Source organism: Dermacentor albipictus, chromosome 4 (genome assembly GCF_038994185.2).
Source record: "Dermacentor albipictus isolate Rhodes 1998 colony chromosome 4, USDA_Dalb.pri_finalv2, whole genome shotgun sequence".
Lineage (NCBI taxonomy): Eukaryota > Metazoa > Arthropoda > Arachnida > Ixodida > Ixodidae > Dermacentor > Dermacentor albipictus.
The window spans coordinates 124,221,476-124,240,904 of record NC_091824.1 but is presented as its reverse complement, the minus strand read 5'-3'; the positions used below and the strand labels follow the sequence as shown (position 1 = coordinate 124,240,904).

Here is a 19,429-nt window from a genome sequence, read left to right as displayed (position 1 = left end):
AACTTAGCACCCTGTTGTAAATGTTTGTTTTTGTTCAGGTTTATTTAAATGTGTGTATTTATTAAAAAAACATTCGTTCTTTGAATGTTTGCTCCTGGCAACGAATGCATTTTTGTCTTTGTATCGGCAGCGGCAGATGCACATAGACCGTAGGAAATTTGCTAACACAGCTGCTGCTGCTGATGGCATGACTTGCATGCAGTGTTTGCACGCACAGGAATAGACGGCTCAGTGGCATTAAGGAAATTTGAACGCAGCACTTGAAGTCCAAGAAAGTGAAAAGAACAGTCATTTACATTTCTCTGGGTATATTGAGCATGGGGAGCTCCGTGCCATCCATAGCTTCGTGTAACTTATACAGACAGTTGTCGTTGGATGTGAAGCAGGTGTACATTACCTCTCCGTCACCTGTGCGACATTTGCTTCAGCCAAAGATTTTGCATAGTCTTCCGACTGCTTTCAGAAGTAGGTGAGTTTCCATGCCAGATCCTCCTCTGTTCATCTAATCCAACAAATCATGCTTACTGCTTGTCATTTAGCATTGGCTGATGATACTATTCAGCCTAAAACTCCGTACTCTAATTCAAAACTTGAAAATATTTCTTTTGGTTTGTTGCTTGTGGATAACACTCGTCCATAAAGGGTTGAAGCACCTGCATCCCAATCCTTGCCCAACTGGTTGTGAAAGAGACTGCTCGCTAGCCTTTTTGAAGCTTCTGGCATTAGTACTGTGATAAGAATTGCAGGCAAAAATGCAGCTTAACTTCGCCTTTTTTTTTTTTAACACTTGAGCAGTTAAAATTCTGAGGAGTCGCAAGTTTTTCTATATTTTCCACAGACAACGGCGTACAGAGATTGCCTAGTTTTATTTTCTCGCACTACATCTCGAATACAGTGCAGCTTTTGGTTGCAATTTTAAGTAGTAGTTTATGAAATGCAGTCCACCTTGATTTTGTGCAGGATCCAATTCTGCATGATATTGTGGTTATCTTGTACCTGCTACTCTGGATGTACAGGTGCCATGGTACAACACTAGTTGCACAGACAAATATTGGTTTAAAAAGAAAAAGTGTTACTAAACTTGGGTTCTTGTGCCAGAACTACACAATTGCAAAGCTCGCTGTAGTGGAGGACTACAGATTAATTTTGACCACCTGGGGTTCTTTAACATGTGCCCAGAGCAGAGGCGTTTTTGTATTTCGCCCTCATCGAAATGCAGCCACCACAGCCGGGATTTGACCCTGCAACCTTGGGCTTAGCAGCGCAAGACCAAAGCCACTACACCACCCCAGCGGGTCCCTCTTTTTATGATTATTATTACAAGTTGGTATAGATTGCGTTAGATGGTGAGCTAAGAGTTCATTAATTCGTGCTGTTAGACATCGCCAGAATTTGTACCAATAGTGTAACCGTTGATGAATATATACTGGTCGCCACAAAGTCATGTTTCTGAAAAACTTTGGAAAATTTGATACACTTGTTATTTCCTGCAATACAGAAGGCAAACATTCCAAACTAGCACGGGCTGTGAAACATGCTGTAGTAGAGGGCTTTAGATTAATTTTGACCATCTGCTGTTCTTAATCTAAGCACACGAGTGGCTTTCCATTTCACCTCCATCGAATGAGTTAAAAGCCTGGGCAATTGTTAGGATACATTGGTAAATGCTTGTAACATGCTAACTTCCGTTCACTTGCATTGCTTTCTCTTGGGATGTGTTCTCATGACAAAAAAGTCGGGTCCATGGCCACCACAATTGTTATTCCTGCAGTTGCGAAAAAAGAAATGCTCCGTGTCCCTAATGCTTAACTGCCCGAACCAGACAACTGAGCTTGTCCATCATGCACTTTTCTCAATTTGCACTTGTACAACATGAAGTCATGCAGCATTGCGCATGGCAGTGCCAAGAACCGATTTAGAAATTGAAGCTAAATTTCAGAACCTTGTCAAGAAAACATTGAATTTGTTTGAATTGTATAGAATACTGAAGTATCAAACTGAACAGTATCAGTTTCATCAAAAAATATTGGAAAATATTGTATTGGTAAGTGTGAATCAAAATACTAAACAGCGTCTACCTACAGACAGTGCCAGGTCTAGAACACAGCAAATGCCTCTCACAGTTTTTGTTGTTTAGTATGAACTACTACAGCTTTAGATAAACATAGAGTGAAAGAAATGGTTGTAAGAGGTACACACGGGCGATGACAGAATGCAGAAAGAGACAAGATATCCAGTAGATGTGTGGTGGCTCAAGCCACATTGTGGCCACAATCTTGAAGCTATAGTGCATATGCCCAAGAAGTGCGTTAGTCGAGAAAGCTGTGAGAAAATATTTGTGAAGCACTGGAATGAAACAAAAATGCCTGAAGTAAGGTAATGCAAGACATTTGTCTAAAACAATACTTTTTGACAATGCATTTGAGCCATAGCAGAATGAAATTGTGCACACACAAAACAATCTTTCATCTTTGTTTTCTTGCCTTTTCTGCTTTGAGTACACTACAAGCAGGAAAGTTAAAAAATGCAGCAGCACATTATTTTCAATGATATTGTGTACACAAACCATGGCCATTTGCTTAGACGTGGCAAATTCTACTGGTCGACATGTGTATTGCTCTGCTGATGCGTGTGGCAATTTGATCACAACATTAATGCATTTGGACCAGATTTTTGTCTGAGTCACCAGTGAGACATGTGGTCTTACGACTTGTTCAGTCTAACTAGTGTCTATTCCTATCCACAAAATGGAAGCTCCAAATTGACCAGCGCTGCTTGCCTTTATTTTTTCTCTCCCTGCACCTTGCCATTCATATCCTTACCATCACCTTGCTGAATTGCTGGTGGTGTAGCAGCTCGGCCTTTGGGGAAGAGTGCCCCAAGGTGCAAACTATACCGAACTATTAGAGAAGGATTACTGTGTCCTCCTCCACTGTACCTTCGATGCTGTGACGCACACCATGTCATGCCAGGCAATTACTGTCCTGGAGGTCCTGTTACCAATTTCCTTTCAACATTTGTGCAGAACTGCTTCTGCCAGTCCAGTATTCCCTACAATACCCACATTTTGCATTCATTCATGATTGGTTGCCGAAGCTTGACGAAGAAAGTACAAATTTAACCGAAGTAAGAGCCAATGGTTGGCACAAGAGAATCTGTGTACTACCCTCGGTTCCCATGATGCTGTGATCGCAGCACCTCACTCCCCTTTACAAATCTTCATGTAAAATTGCAACCACAAGCATCAAAATGCCACACCTGGACTACTGGCCCATGTTTTGGACAACTGTGTTAGACATCCCACAAGTCAGTGCGATACCTCAAAAAAAGTAAACTGGGGAAGTTGTCCCGTAGGTTAACAAAGTTTCAGGTATGCTGCTCAATATCTTCAATAAAAAACTTTCGTTTAATGTATGCTTCAGCCTGATGCAGACATCTTGGATGCCCAGATGACATTGCTAATGGCAGCGTCTTGTATACACATTATCCCTCAAGAGAAAAGGGTATAACAGCTGTGTCTTTCCAGTACTCTCGTACGGGGCAGAAACCTGGAGGTGTACGAACAGGGTTCTACTTAAATAACAAGCTATGGAAAGAAGAATGATGGGTGTAATGTTAAGAAATAAGAACAGATTGGGTGAGGGAACAAACGCGAGTTAATGACATCTTAGTTGAAATCAAGAAAAAGAAATGGGCAGGACATGTAATGAGGAGGGAAGATAACCGATGGTCATTAAGGGTTGCGAACTGGATTCCAAGGGAAGGGAAGTGTAGCAGGGGACGGCAGAAAGTTAGGTGGTTACATCAAATTAAGAAGTTTGCAGGGAAAACATCGCCACAATTAATGCATGACAGGGGTAGTTGGAGAAGTATGCGAGAGGCCTTTGCCCTGCAGTGGGCGTAACCAGGCTGATAATGATCATGTATACACAGCCAACAACATTCTACAGTGAAGCACTCTCTCTCAAGAACCATACTGTTACAGGGAGAATCCTTCCTATGATTGTAGACTGGGGCACACGACAAGGTCAGTGAAAAAACACACAAACAAAGCACTAACTTCCAACACGCATTCATTTCTAACGTGGTGTGTATGTGTTGACACATTACAATGCTCACACAAGGGCATTGCAGGCACTTGAGATTACCACTGATCCATTCGTACTTGACAGACATAAGGAAAGCAAACTTCTGAGATACAAGAACAGCAGTGGACAGTGATCCTTTTTCAACTTTCCCGCACCATAGACAAGCTTGGTTTGTCTGCATGTTTCTGGTAAAAATGGCAAAGGACGAGCTCTGCTCCTTGAAGATCATTTTCTATCATAGTGCCATTGAGGTTCAATTTTGCTATAAACAGTTGAGGTTTTGTGCAACATTTAAAATATTGTTTAGATTGCTTTTCTTAAAGGAACCTGAATTTGGCCACACTTGGCCAAATTCAGGTTAACAGCATGGCACAGGAGTAAACTTCATGTACATCACGTTTGGAATGTAGGTTTGTTGCAAGTGCAGCACTTTGATTGTATGTTTATATCCATTTCTGTATTATTTGTTTCTCTTCAGAGACAGTCAAGAGAAATACACAATTTGCATGTGGGGAATTTGTAAAGCAACCCTCGAAAAGTGCTGGTGCCAGTCTTCAAAAACAACTAATCAAGCCATCCCTATTACTTTTGCTATGTCGAACCCAACTTCTCTCCCAGAACGTAAAATTATGAAAGGGAAAAACTGGCATCCACCTGAATTGTAGCATGAGAGAGATAGAGATGTTTTGTGGCAGAAAGGTGGAGAGGTCGGCCTGAGCGTTGTAGCACGAAATTACAAAGGAAACCCATACAGGTTTCTCGGAAAGAAAGCCTTGCAGTTAAAGAAAAATTCGTCCTGGTCCGGGACTCTAACCTGGGACCAACGTCTTTCCGGAACAATCACTCTACCGTCTGGGCTAACCAAAGGGCTAGCTAATTGCAGAGCGAGGGTGAATTAATCGACAACTCGAGGCACTGGGACACTGAACATGGCAAATCAGTTCTGCAAAGTCCATAAGTTGGAAGAAAGTGCATGAAACAATTCGGTGGATGCCCAAATTTTCCCTTTCATGTACTCTCCTCCACTTTGTGAGCTTAACAGAACTTATTTGCCATATTCAGTGTCCCAGTGCCTCGAGTTGTCAATTAACATATGTAAATTTCATCAAAAATAAAAATATGCTATTGGCTCATTTTGCTGAAACGTAGACATTGTGATTAACAATAAAATTTGTGGCTTGTCAATGAAAAACCTATGACACAAAGACACCTGGCCTGAGGTAGCATCATCTTGCAGTGGGACTGTTTACAGATGAACATTAAGATGACGAGTATGACAGTTCATAAGACACCACAGCAAGAGCTATTTGCCACTTGTAAGCTTTCTTGGTTGTTCCTATGCTTACCTCAAAGAGCCTGGATGCACAGGCAAGTGAGGCTGTTCCAGGCTGCATAAATAACCGATACCTTTAGGACTGAATACGTTTAACGTCAATGTACAAGCTGGACAACAATCCTTACTAAAAGGGCTGGGGGCTAGACTTTTATTTTACTAATACATTTTCAATTAAATTTGCACTCTGTGATTTTTGATATACTGAATTTTCATTTAGTCTCACGGTCTTCTTATTTGTAATAGCAGTTATACAAATACTTTAAACGCATTCAAGCCATCACTACCACTGTGATGTCTTTGTGCCAATGGTGCGTGCATAGCCATGTTGGAGGTGACATGACCTGCTACGGGCGAGAGCCTTGTAATAGCTGGTTACTTGTTTGATAAGGGCATTAGTATGTCTCCCGAGACGTGAGCGACACATAGTCCATTGGGCAATAAAAACAAAGCCGAGTGTAACCGCTGTCGTGGTCTGCCCAATCGGCCCAGCATTCTGCCTTCCACTGTTGGCATTAGCACTGTGTACACACACACAACACGCGTTTCTGCTGACCAGCTGGGTGCGGACACTCGTCTGAGTGGAACAGACAGTAAAGATCAAGTTAAATGGAATACGTTAGCTAGTAGCACCGCACGTCACAGCAGCATTGCGAGATGCCTGGTAGCTACCATGGCACCATCATGATGCCTTACATATCCTTAGAACGCCACCTGAGGAACCAGAGCATTAAACATGACAAATTAAGCATGACATGATAAATTTCGCAATCACTGTTAGTGCTATGCCATTCCCAGAAAACTGCACTTTTCTTCTCAGAACTGCAATTGTGATGACCAATATTATCACTGTAGTTTGCTTTTCAGAAGGAGTAGCCATCATGGGGCAAACTGAGACAAATAGTTTTTTATGCGAAGCATATTACGAGAGCTCAACCCAGCTCCTCAGGCGCGGCGGTGTCGCCTTGAATACCACGTGACACCGTGACGTCACGACAGAGGAGAAGTGGCTTTGGCTCAACTCTTGCAAGATGGGCTGGGTGGGAATCGAACCAGGGTCTCCGGAGTGTGAGACGGAGACGCTACCACTGAGCCACGAGTACGATGCTTCAAAGCGGTACAAAAGCGCCTCTAGTGAATGCGGTGTTGCCTTAGAAACGAGCTGTTTCTAAGGCTCAGGCGTGCGTCGCTTGCTCAGGCGCACATTTCGTTGCCGCGCCGAACGCTGCGTTGCTCGACGCTCCCCGCGTCCAATGCGGGGCGTCCAAGGCGAAGCAGAGTAACGCATGAGTTGTTTCTTCGTCTAGCCGAACCAAATATAGCCAAGCAACAGCAGTTCACCAAGCTAAACAGTGGTTCAACATTTAAAATAAAGGCTAGTATGCTTCGCATCCTGGGCTTAACCTTACCTAAGCCACAGCCATTTTTTTTATAAGTTTGGTATCTATAACTAGGATTTTCCTCTTTGTTGCTGTAAATTTCAGATCACTCTGGTATTCCAGTACTGTTTACAGTAACTAAAAGCATGAAATTATATTTTACGAAAGAGCAACACAACTTAGTAGATAAATAAATACGAGAAATTAAGGCATGCAAATTCGATGAATTTGTATCTACAGACAAAACGCTTTAAAAGCAAGCCACCCTCCACTCTTAAATGACAGCGAGAATCCTTCCCTTCCAATACAAAGTCAAGCTCAATACAATTTACATAACATCAATTTATTTCGTCACATAGTGCTTAACAAGCAACATTCTTCAAAGCCTTCTCTATCAACAAAAGAAAAAGCACTTTTTTTTTTCTGAAAGCATTGTTAAATGCTGAATAAGAGATCAACAAGACCACTCAGGAGCACTTAGTGAAGCTGCCCTGTAACAGTTTCCGGCAACACACACCCGTATCTGCAAAAGATTGAAAAGCCATTAGTATACAATATGTAAAGACGCTGCTGTCAGCATTTCAAGATACCATTTACAAGTTGAAGGTAGAGTATGAACACTGCCGCAGAGAAGCACATAAGAAATAAGTTGGGATGCGTATCGCATGGTTACTGTGTAACGCTTTATATATCTGTTCAAGTGAGAGTCTGAACAAGTCGGTGCATTGTGTAGAGCCTATTTCTATTAACTTCCCCCCCTCGCCCTACATCAAGACTAAGTTTCCATATTCACATGTAAACATCACCTGGAAATTACGTTTCTTTTGGAATGTTGCCTGATGGCAGAGTTGCATGCAAACAGTAATTTGCAAATTGTTTCTTACAAAAATTACTAGAGCGAGCTCTGGCGCTAGAGTCTACGAGAGCTGCAAGTATGGCAGTTCAGCCAGCGTAACGGTGGGTATCTCGCACAGATTTCCCAAAGCTTCATCCTTCTGTATTCAAACAGCTTTGCAACTTGGCAAATGGATCATTTTCAGCAAAATACTGCACTGTAAACTCAACCGTTCACAATTATTTTGCATGTGAGCAGAAATTTGTTGCCTTATGCGTTTAGAAACATATGATTGCTTGGAAATTGAGAAAGACAAATATATAATAATGCCACAGGAACATCTCAAGCCACGAGAAGGAAGATTAGACAAAATCCACGTGCTGCCCATGAGGGCCACGGTGTAGCCAAACGACTGCAGTGCCAGAGCTCCCTCTAGTAATTTCTGCATGAAATTCTATGGTAATTTGAGACCATAAGTTGAAGGGATGCTGCATGATGCCAACCCTATTCCCGGAGGGCTATCCTGACGGGCACAAGTTCCTTTAACCAAGACCAGAGCAGGATGCAACATGACGGATGCCGCAGTCACCTTATGAAAGTAGTGCGACAACAAATTGACGCCAACCACTGGCACGGGGAAGTATGCAGCATGCAAAAATTCGCAGATGCATGCACGCGGCACTGGGGCACCGAACACGACTGCTTCTCTACTGGACTTTTTTGAAGGGGAGGGGGGGGGCACTGCCAAGTTGGGGGTGTGGCCCTTACATGAGTCTATATGGTAAACCTTGAGCTAGCATTTTAAATAACACTATATTATTCTCTCTCTGTTACCATGCAAGCCTTCTTACTATGCACTTTCCTCCATAAAGAGTAGGTGAAATAACTTGATCAAGTACCAGCTAAAAACAATTTACATCTTGTGTAATACAACATCGTAACACAGTACAGAAAACAAGAATTCAACAGCTAAATGAGTGCAAGATAATAGTGCAACACAAAGTGACTTACTGAAGAGAATGCCACTATGCAAATATTTATGAAAACGAATGGTCACATAGGTCAAGGACATCACAGGAGAGTATATAAATGTATTCCAAAGAAACAACTAACTATATGTCTACACGTAACAGTGCAAAGGAAGAGCAAAGAAAAATATTAAAAGTTCACCAACGATTATGATACTCCCTAATACGAAATTTGAGCACAGCTCCAAACGTGTTTTCATTTTGCAATATGATGAGGCAAAGAATTTGAGAGAGACATGTAGCAGAGTTGGCAATCGTCAAAAACCTGATCTGCAAGTCAAGCACGTCGGCTTTTATACTACTTTTTATTGAAGGCTCCAGTGTAATCACTGTTGCTGCTTAGCTTCCAGAAAGTATACTACCCAATTTGTGTCGTACATATAATCAGATTACAAAACAACCGCAAACCATGACAATCGAAACAAGTGTGAATGAGACCAAACCAAGCAAACTAAACAAGTGCGAGCAAGAGCTGACGTGAGCAGATTACATTATGAAGAGAGTGATCCGGCTGAAACCGGGTACGAATACGCATTGAGCAGTGGGGCAGATCTGCATGGAACCACTTTCCTGCAGGCACATCACTGAAGGGACCGCTTTCATTAGTCTTTGCAGTTTGCGTCTTTTCTCTGCCACTCCGCGTTTCCTCTTTCATCTTTCGCTGTTGTGCTTGTTCGCTCGGTTACGCCACCGCCGCAGGAACGGGCTATTAAGAGCTGCACTCTAAAATGCATGCTCAGGCCTACAACCTTTTGTGTTTCATGTTCTCTGACAGTTTAACTTCAGCATTAGCTGTCTTCTTTTCTATTTTGTTAGGTACCATATACAGCCTTCATCAAAACAACCAAAGCCCACGCATGCATAACCACAGCTGATTTCAGGCTGTCAAGTCAACCTCTTGTTGCATCTGCACTACTTGAAGCGCTGGTGATGTGGGTAATTCAGACATTTCTTCTAGTTCTGCGAAGTCAAATTAACGAGCTTCAACTGTATTCTTTTGTTCTTTAGTTAGCTCTGCACTTTACCACTATGATCATAGTTAGTGCTACCAATTAACAAACAGTCAACTCTAATGAGTGAACAGAAACATATATTTAAGTACTTGAGTGTCCTCGCGAAAGCTTGTGCTAATTGCAGCAGCACCTAGGCACCTTAAGCCAGGTACCTCTGTTCACCCTTGAGATCGTTGGCCCATAGCACCAGGCTTGGTGACCGACCTCCCTCAGTCTTTCGAGCTGTTGACTGCAAATCCTAGATTCTTCATTTAAGCTGCAGCTACATTAAGGCCTCTCCTGCTGTAATGCATCATTATTGCGTCACTTGTGGCTGGGTGTGGCATTCACATACTTTCGTCACTGGGATGGGTGTAGCACTTTCATGTAGCAGTTGTAGGTGTGAGGAGTCTATAGAACATCTCTGCATCTGTACCCGCCATGATGACAATCAACTTCATCTCCATACCATGCTATAAAACCTGGACTCAAGATCATTATCGGTGACAAACGTCCTTGGACTGTGGCGATATCTGTACCAAGCTCAAAGAGTGACGTATGCACTGCTGCAGTCCCTGAAGTCAACAGAGCTTGGTGAATGACAGTAGTTTCTATGTGCACTTCTGGATGAACACACCCTTGGTGTTCTTTTCATCCCTTAACTCCCTTTCCCCTGCACAGGGTAGCAAACCAAACGTGTGTATAGCTGACCTCCCTGTCTTTCTCTCTGAAATATAATGAAGCTACCAGTGATGTTAATGGTCAGCTTAAATAGGAAGATAGCGATCAATTAATGTGCCTAAGCGGCCCTTTCCTGTTCCAACAAAGGTGTGCGTCGTTTTGCTCTGAGGCGCTGTGGCTGCACCTATAGTAGTATAGCTTCATTGCCCTCAACAGGGCAGTGCTGGGATTGACTGGTAAACAGAGCCCAAAAAAAATACATAGGTGCCAGAACAAAAATTTTAGACAATGGTCTTGTGTACACAAACCCAAAGCTGTACTCTGGATCAATCACTTTCAGCAAACAGTAATTGGTTAAATCGGCAGCCAGAATGCCCATCACTCTAGCGATGGGCATCTGTCTGTTGACAACACGATGTGAACAAAGCATGATGGTGATAGGGCAGTTTTGTTTTCACTTATCAACATGCAGATTTCACTGGGTAACTAAAAAAAAGTACTGGGACCATTATTTGGTGCTTCGATGGCTTTTGATATCAGCCTCACAGGCCGGTTGAGCCAAAACCACCTTCACCTCGCTCCGTCTCATCCAGGTTCTGGAAGAAACAGTAGCAAAAGGTACATAAAACATTCTGATGCAGCACTGTATTTAAATGTACCAAGAAAATAAAATAGTAGCCAGTGTTCCTTGGCAGTGGCTGGACATCATAAAACATTTTGGTGAAACCTGCACAACTTTTGGCAGCTACACATCACACACAACAAACTGCCAATATCACTCAACTTCAACCTGTTTCTGGCTCTAAACTATTTCAAGTTAGCACAGTGTGAAGCAAGAATGCCTGTTTGGCACAACATCATTTTCATCAGCTTCTTCACCCAGAGCAGAACAGACATGAACCACACTGCTGGCAAGAAAATTGAAAAGAAAAGGCAGGAGGTTGGGGGATGTGATTTAGAACATTCTTTAGGGGAGTTGGAACAGGACTGTAATTAAAGTGGTGCAAAAAAGAAGGAACACTTCTGTATTTAAAATGTTCACAGTTCAAGTGGTCATAAAAGGAATGGCAAGAATAAATGTAGGTACACAGAGGGCACATGACTGTCCAAATTTTCCTAGGCTATGCAACACTAATAACAAAGAAAGGATAGTATCCTACAGGGAAAGAGCCTAAAACAGCCCTTTTTGCCTCATGCTGCTCAATTATACAAATTTGTACATCTGGTGACAGGTTTCATCACAGATATTGATGAGATGCTGATAGAAAACCTACACAAATAAATGCTCTTCTACAACAGTACTTGCATTTGCCATATGTAAACTCGGTCACTGCGCAGTCTTACACAACACGGCTTTTGCAGGCGTTGCAAGACACAAGCCAGCCATACAGATCAACTCACCTTACACTCGACAAGCTCAGGGTATGTGATGCGCTCGCAGATGAACTGTGCAATGCGATCCCCCCGGGCAACTACAAGGAGAGAGGACCATGCCAAAGTAAAACATGTCATCATCTAAAGATAATTTTGTAAAGTTGTCTTAAAAAACGACATTTCAGCTTTTCTACTTGCAGCATCGTAATTAAGAAGTTACACTAACTTTTTCTTGACAATACGCAAACAGTAATAAGGGCCTTCCGGTAATCAGTTGCAGAGCTTGCACATTGGCACAAATGATTCCAGCTACATTTGGGAACAACTGCACTAATGTAAGGACTAAAGGGGCTCAGTAATAACTCACTGCTGCCAGGATTGCACCAGCTCAATTCTACGTACCTCGCACAAGGAAATGCAAAATTTTCAATGTAAATCACTGCATATAAGTGAACCAGTATTATCATCATCCCCGATAGTATTTTGGGACTGTCCTAAATTGTGGTAAATTACTCTGGTCCCAACTTGCGTGAAGCTGCCATTGCACTTCAGTAACACGGAAACGCACTGTGGTGGCGATGTTTGACCATGGCAAACAGTTTGCAAGGAAAAATATTAGTTAGTCGGCTCTCTTACATGACCTGTAAGTAAACTTAGGCTTTGTTTATTTAGGTACCCTCACTGATAAAGTGTAATACAAAGATATGGCACTTTTGCACACAAACTGCATGTTACAACACCGCCCCTGTGGGCCACAAGGTCATCAGAAAGCCATCAACAGCCTATTTGAGGTTTACTGCAGGACAAAGGCCTCTTACGGCAACCTCCAGCTATACTCATCTTGTGCCAGTCAACTTATACCTCATGCTGCAAATTTTATGACCTCATCACACCATTTTGATCCTACCACCATTACTCAACTGCATTTTCCCTTATTTTGGCACCCATTTGTTTTTTACACTAACAGACCACCGGCTATCTGCTCTATGCATTAGACAACCTGCCTAACTGCACTTATTCCTCAACTTGATGTTACGCATGTCACTTTCCATATCATTGTCTGCTGCACGGTCGTTTGAGTGCAAAAAGATTGCTATACACAGTGGCACTATAGATGCTGCGCAGGTTCCTTGTCTTATGAATAAAAGAGCCAGCAAAATTATATTGTTAAACCTCGATATAACGAACTTTTTGATACAACAAAGTATTTAATGTTTCAGAACTTCTTGTCCAAAGAACATGTATTGTCAACCTCAACAAGTATAGCAAAGTGTGTTTATACAAGATTTCAATATAACAAAATTTCATTGCCACCGTGAAGCAACACCGAGGCAATAAATGGAACTTGTCACGGACACAGATTGTCAAATGGTTTAATTACATCTGACCGCTTGTGAGCGAACCTCTCAAATAGCACACCACGTGACAAAGAGCGGCCGCTAAAGCGGAGGAGTGTCTTCGCCAGTATTGGTGAATTCAGCTGGTTATGACCAACAAAATTTCACATCGCACGCCACGCGATTTTGGCGGTCATAACTGGCGAGTCTGGGGCCAGCACAGCACATTAAACTTTCATACAACACATTCTACACCGCATACTTCTGAACAAGCGCTAGCGCCAGACTTGGTATTTTTGGTGTGACCAATTCTTTCTGCCTCACGTCACAATAACAGTGATAAGCATGAGTAGTCGTATATAGTACAAAATGCCAAGACACTCTCATCGTCTATAAAGTTCAAATGTGATAAGATAATTTTGCACCTCACGTGCCGGATGCTGCGGGTGCAAAAGAAAGTGTGCAAGGGTCAGCAGGGAAGGATGATGGCTTGATGTGTGCCGTCTTCCTGAGCGCCTTCCTGAATGAGAGGGCGAGCATCGTCCCTCTGCGGGCAACACTATCAGTGCGGCGGTGGTGTGGATGCGAGAACTTCACAGACTTCGCTTGTACTGCCAATGTGAAGATGTCGTTGACACGGCATGAAACCATATCTTTGATCACTAACTCTCAAATTCAACAAAATGTTGTTGTTTTTTTCATTGAATTTAGCTTATTCCGATTGTCCAATCCAGGAAATTTTAGGGCCCCTTCCATGCAAGAAAAATATGCAGGCAACTGTACTTATTTGCAAAAAGGTTGAATTTTGATATATAACAAAATTTTAATATAACGATGTGATGTGCCAACATGCAATTCTTCACGACCTTTTGCAAACTCACATCACCACCACCTCACACTCCTCGATGCGAGACTGCTTTCCCCATAAGTGGGCAGCATTTCCCGGTGGATTTCGATGGGTGTTTGTCTCTTGCTCCATAGAAAACGAATCACACTTCGTTGCTCGTATGCCGTGGACGTGTGAAGCACAGCAGCCATCCAACAACTGACAGTAGTGCCGTGCCATGGAGCTACCGGAAGAGAAGGCCAGCCCTGTTCAAGAAAGGTTTACAACTGGGAATGGATATGTTGACTTCACATTTACAGTCATAATTTGGCTAAGAAAGTAGAGGGAAAGATTCACCCTCGTAAATTTTGTACCCAGACAACAGCACAGATGACATCACTGTGACATGGACTTTAGATGTATTTTTATCATATATTTAGGTCCTTTATGTTAAAAACAAAAGAAATTTACAAGAGTTGCCAGGCCAAGATTTCTTTACATAAGAATGCAATCTAACGTCTTTTTATCAAGGATCAACTAGCCATGGATAGACTTTGACCAGGTTTATGACATCATGAGAAGGTAGTCTGGGAATTTGTGGGCAGTGTTTCCACACATCAGCACCTCCTTTTAAGTATACTAGTTGTGTTTAAGCAATGCCATGATCACTAAAGTGATCCGTCCCTAAAGTGTGACCCAGAGCATTTGCATACAGGTGTGAAGTGAAGTCGAAAAGGCCCATTCTGCTTACAAAGAACGCCCCAAGTGCCTACCTGTGAAGTCAGTGTTGCCAAGGTTGAAGAGCATCACGCCCAGGTTGCCCCGATAGTCTGCATCCACCACGCCAGCTGCACCGAAGACAACAGATGCAGTCAATGAGTCAATACTGGTAGGATTTCAACTGATACTGCTGTTGTAGCTTATCACACGTGTGTTAGCTAAGTACTCCAACACTCGCATCTTTCTTGAGTTCCAAATAACCTGTCAAAAACTACCATTACTAGCTTTGATTAGACTGGAGCACAGGTTTTAGCCATTTAGGCAATGCATCTTGAACAATGCAGCACAGGATGAACACGGAGAGAACAGTATAACATATACTAAGTGCTAAGTGGAATGCAATTAAACATTACAATGATTAATGTATCTTGCATGTCTACGAAGAAAGCTTTCACAAAGTTTGAAACAAGTTTTTTTTTTTTTTTCTATAGTGAGCACAAATTTTAGTAATTAACTGAAAACATCACCCATGAAGGCACTCCAGCATCATTCATCTTCGCAGTGAAAACTTTTAATACAGTGTGCATGTCTTATTCTCATTGTTTTTTGTCTGTATAACTTTCTTCCTGGTGCTACTTAAACTGAATGACAAAGAAAGACCACTCCACAAGTTAAAATTATGGCACCCTTGGAGTGAAAACTTGAGGTCCTACCCCTGCTCACAAAGGTATTTATGTTCAAGTTTCCCATGAATTTCACAGACAATATATTTTCGGCAATATCCATTCCTCCAGTACAAAACTCACCCCACACACCACACTGCCTCTTCCAACATATGGAATAGCACATCACAGAACTTGAATTCTTGTTCCGAGCATGTAGGCAAACAAATACAGAAAATTGTTAGTGTGCAGTTGATTTAGGCTGGAGTGCTTTCTACAAGCTTTCTACAGATGTAGTTTTCGCCTTGTGCCATTTGTTTCTCCAGTGAGTGTCTTATATACTGCATAATCTTATGCCACTAAAATAAGCACCACGAATATCATGGGTGCTGAGCACATTAAAGGGGCTCTGAAATACTTTTCCAACTAATCACAAAATGGTCTCACTATCAAAGGATATTGCCTCACGAATCTTATGCCGCGAAAAATCTCCGATACCTGGCTTTCTCTCTCCATTAATCTCCGCTAGTGCGCTGGAAGCTACATAGTGGAGAAGCTAAGAGGACAAAGCACTTGCCAAAAATTTAGTGTCACGGCCGCAAAAGAGCTCGTCACAAGCTCCATGGCGGCCACGGTGGGCTACGCTACACAACATGCCGCAGCTATCTTGGAGGCTACACAACAATGGGCAGTACAAGATACAAAAATTTTCCTGCCTTTCTGAGATCGCAGACATACATATTTTTCATTTATTTAACTCAAAATTAACAGTTATGTATTACTGAGAATGCTCTCGCGTCACAAAATCTGCCAGTAGCGTTGGTAGGCCACCTGCCTTCGATGACGCTGCATGACGATACCACTGCAGAAGCGAGAGCAAGTGATTTTTCACTGTGTTTGACAGTAGATTGTCAATCCCCTGTTATGTAGTGCAGTAACATTTGGCTCACATGTTCACAGCAGCCTTTATAACAGATCAGCAACGTTTTCTTATTATGGTCAAAAAATGTTTCACGACCCCTTCAAAGGGTGAATGCTGAATCCAGGGTGTCTACTACGTTGGCATTTTCGAATTCCCTGCCTTTTCCAGGTTCTTCCCGAATATTTTTATGAAGATTCCCTGAAAGTCTTACGATACTGGCAGTTCAAATTCAATAAAAAATGGTGGTTTAAAGCTTGCCAAATTACTGCCAGCCCATAATTTTGAACTATGTGCTACCAGTAAGCTATCACTCAGCTGGAATCAGATCTGAATGAATTATGAGTTTAATGCATGTTCCAACCACTCAACCAGGCTCACACACACAAAACCAGCAGACATCATATCTGCAGATTAAGTATGCTATTCGGTTGAAACCATCACTCTCTTCTGCCACGCCACAGCAACTGTAGGTACCAATTTCCTTGATTCAAACAAACCGAGCTGAAAATTCCCTTTTTTCCCCCTGAATTTTCAAGAACTTACATATTCCCTGAGAATTCCAGGTTTTTCCTGATGACAGACATCCTGTGAATCAGTGGGTTGTTAGGTTATGCTTCTGGAGCCTTGCAACATTCGTTTTATGCCATGAGATAGTCACCGAGAAAATCACAAGTGAAGGGAACTACCCATTATTTTCACAGTTCAAACCGCTCACAATTAGCCCTTCCTTGGAATCAATCTTAAGGTGCAATGGCAACCATACTCTGTTGTGCCCTACTGCCTGTTCTGATAACTGAAGCCCTATACAGAAAGCATGCCCTTCTCCAGCAAACAGCGCTCCCAAACACAGCAACAATGAGTTAAGTATGCAAGCAAATTTGATTAAATTAGCCAAACTGCATTTCATTTAGTGTTGAAATGTTATGTAATTAGCTCTTTTACCATCAGTAGTTGGCCACAATTCGGCTATAGGGACATTACAGGGCATGGGAGCAAGTAACATATTTTCATCTCAGCGGCACCAATCCTGTCCTAAACTCACATAATTTTCCCCCAAACGCTCTGTTCTCAGAAGGAGTGACACTTTGGGGCACCACCTTTAACTCTAGATGGGCTTATTTCCTTTTAATGCCTCTTTACATTAGATGATATGTAAAGGGCTCTGTGAACAAAATGGCATGAGCAAAGCAGTGTTGTTAGCACATTCAGCAGTCTATGTGCTGTATATTTGCTGAGCAACCTTCCACTCATTGCCAAAGTAATGTAGCTCTGAATCTACAACCAACCTACACATATTTTTTAACTTGCCATACATCAGACATGGTCATGAACAAGAGGGCACCACTAAACAGAACAGCACTGACCGCCCACATCAATTCCATGTTTGGCAGCCAGGCCCGAGCGTGGTGCGACACGTCCATAGCAGCCCTCAGGGACAGCGACTTGTATGTCAGTGAGGCAGACGCAGCGGCCACCAGCAGGCACCTGGTAATCATATGCACTGCAAAAGGGACGTAAAGAGCTTGTGAGTACATAGGACACTAATATGCACTTCTTACAAGTGGATGACTCCCTACAACCTTAAAAGAGAAGAAAGAAATTGCAAGGTAAGAACGGTAGTGACATGCAGTTCCTTATGTATTAGAGAGGGTGATACAAAGGAAAGGTAGGGAGGCGAGCCAAAGCCGTGTCCTGTTGGCTACCCTACACTTGGGGAGGAGAAAAGGTACAAAAAATAAAGATGCAGTGTGTGAACACACTCGCAGAGTAAAGTTCACTGGCAGTCAAGTGTTCGTACAGTCCAGTCTCCTATGTATCAGTGTACCAATGGTGCAAGGGGGCTTGCTGTGACTTCTAACATGAACATACAAGGAAACACACTGTGTCAACAGATACTACTGCACACTTTTAAGTCATATTTCGAACAAATATGCCTAGTGGTATAGCTACACTTAAAGGCCGTCGCTGTGGCTCATAGCAACAGCGCCGTGCAAACAAGCAGATGCGGGTTGCAGCAAAGAGGGGACCATGGGATACGAATTCCTTTCGTGTGCACGCGATACGCTTGTAACATTGGCTGCCAAATCTCGGGAAAGGTAGGTTCGAGCGTAGTAATACGAGCTGCAGGCAAGGATAGTTCAAAAGACAAAAATACTACTGAAGTGCTCGCTGTTCATCTTGAATTAAGATTTAGAAATTTGTCGGTTTTACGAATGAGCCTTCTTTGCGTCAGTCTCTTGATATTTGAGGTGCACGCAATCTGCACCACTGCGAAAATTATTAAAACGCGCTTTTTGTTTATACTCTTTCAGTCAGAAGCTGAACTGCAAGAACTCCTTCGCCGAATGTCCGAGCGGCCTTCATTACCAATATATCGGCCGCGGTCGCGAGCTGTGGACGATAAAAAACAAAAAAAGGCTACAACCGAGCAAAGGGAGCCCTTGTATTTATCAGCACGCGTGATCGACAGCCACTAACGAACATGCGCGAGTTGATTAAAGCTTATCAGTACCGTATCAGCCAAAAACAATAGGCGAGTGCAATCACAGGCAATACAGTGGCTAATCAGGCGAGTCTGGCGTTCTGCTAAAAGAACCGCCGCTTCATAAATGCAGTATACCGTGTTTTTAAATACACAAGAGGCAATTATGGGAGCTGGTGAAGTCGTGAGCCCTTCACCTGTACAGATCGAAGCCAGCAGCAGCGGCTGAGCCCCTCGTTGGCGCGCGTGCGTGCTCCGTGAGCCGGACAAATTTCAGTTTCGGGAATTCCTCGGACATTGTGGAATGCGCTTTTCTGTACTGGAGCGACCGCTCGAATAAAGCACTGGCGCGCACAAGCTTGTGGCCTTTACAGTACGATAGGAAAGTGCGTTCCACACTGCAGCAATCTGTCAGGAACAGTCGGCACTGGACAAAAGCGCGGGTAAAAAGCATCATAAAGCATCGTGAAACCTTTCCCGCCAATTTAACGGTATGATGACGATGATGCTTTAACAGCTGAAACTAACCACGGTCATATACGGTGATGAAAAGCGCACGTTTCAAGGTTGCGCTGTTTCGTCGACTACTTTTTCAGTACTAAATTTAAAACACAGCTAATGGCGCTAATTGCCGTACATTTAATCAGCGTCTACAATAAATCAGCGTTATAGCACCAGTGGCCATTTGGAGTATTTTTACGTAGGCATGCATTAAACTGACTTCATTTGTGCCTTTAAGAAAGCGTTCTGCATTGTTTTTTGCCATAGAG

At 42.7% G+C, this 19,429-nt stretch overlaps 1 protein-coding gene across 1 annotated transcript; it reads right to left on the bottom strand.

The window, feature by feature from the left end:
* Window positions 1-7,122: 7,122 nt before the first annotated feature.
* Window positions 7,123-19,176, bottom strand: dUTPase (Deoxyuridine triphosphatase). Its single transcript, XM_065428851.1, has 6 exons — window positions 18,857-19,176; window positions 17,542-17,678; window positions 14,647-14,721; window positions 11,738-11,808; window positions 10,843-10,932; window positions 7,123-7,323 (listed from the first exon to the last, which is right to left on the bottom strand). Exons 1-5 carry the CDS (start codon window positions 19,114-19,116, stop codon window positions 10,879-10,881), a joined length of 597 nt encoding a protein of 198 aa, XP_065284923.1. The 5' UTR covers window positions 19,117-19,176; the 3' UTR covers window positions 7,123-7,323; window positions 10,843-10,878.
* Between the last annotated feature and the right edge of the window lie 253 nt (window positions 19,177-19,429).

Bases quoted from the DNA above. Each gene is read 5' to 3' on its own strand.
- dUTPase (XM_065428851.1), bottom strand. From the start codon at position 19,116: ATGATGCTTTTTACCCGCGCTTTTGTCCAGTGCCGACTGTTCCTGACA. The intron at 14,722-17,541 runs GTCAGTGCTGTT...TCTTCGGTGCAG, and splicing joins ACATGGAATTGATGTGGGCG to CTGGCGTGGTGGATGCAGAC. The intron at 10,933-11,737 runs GTGAGTTGATCT...TGTTTCTTCCAG, and splicing joins CTGAGCTTGTCGAGTGTAAG to AACCTGGATGAGACGGAGCG.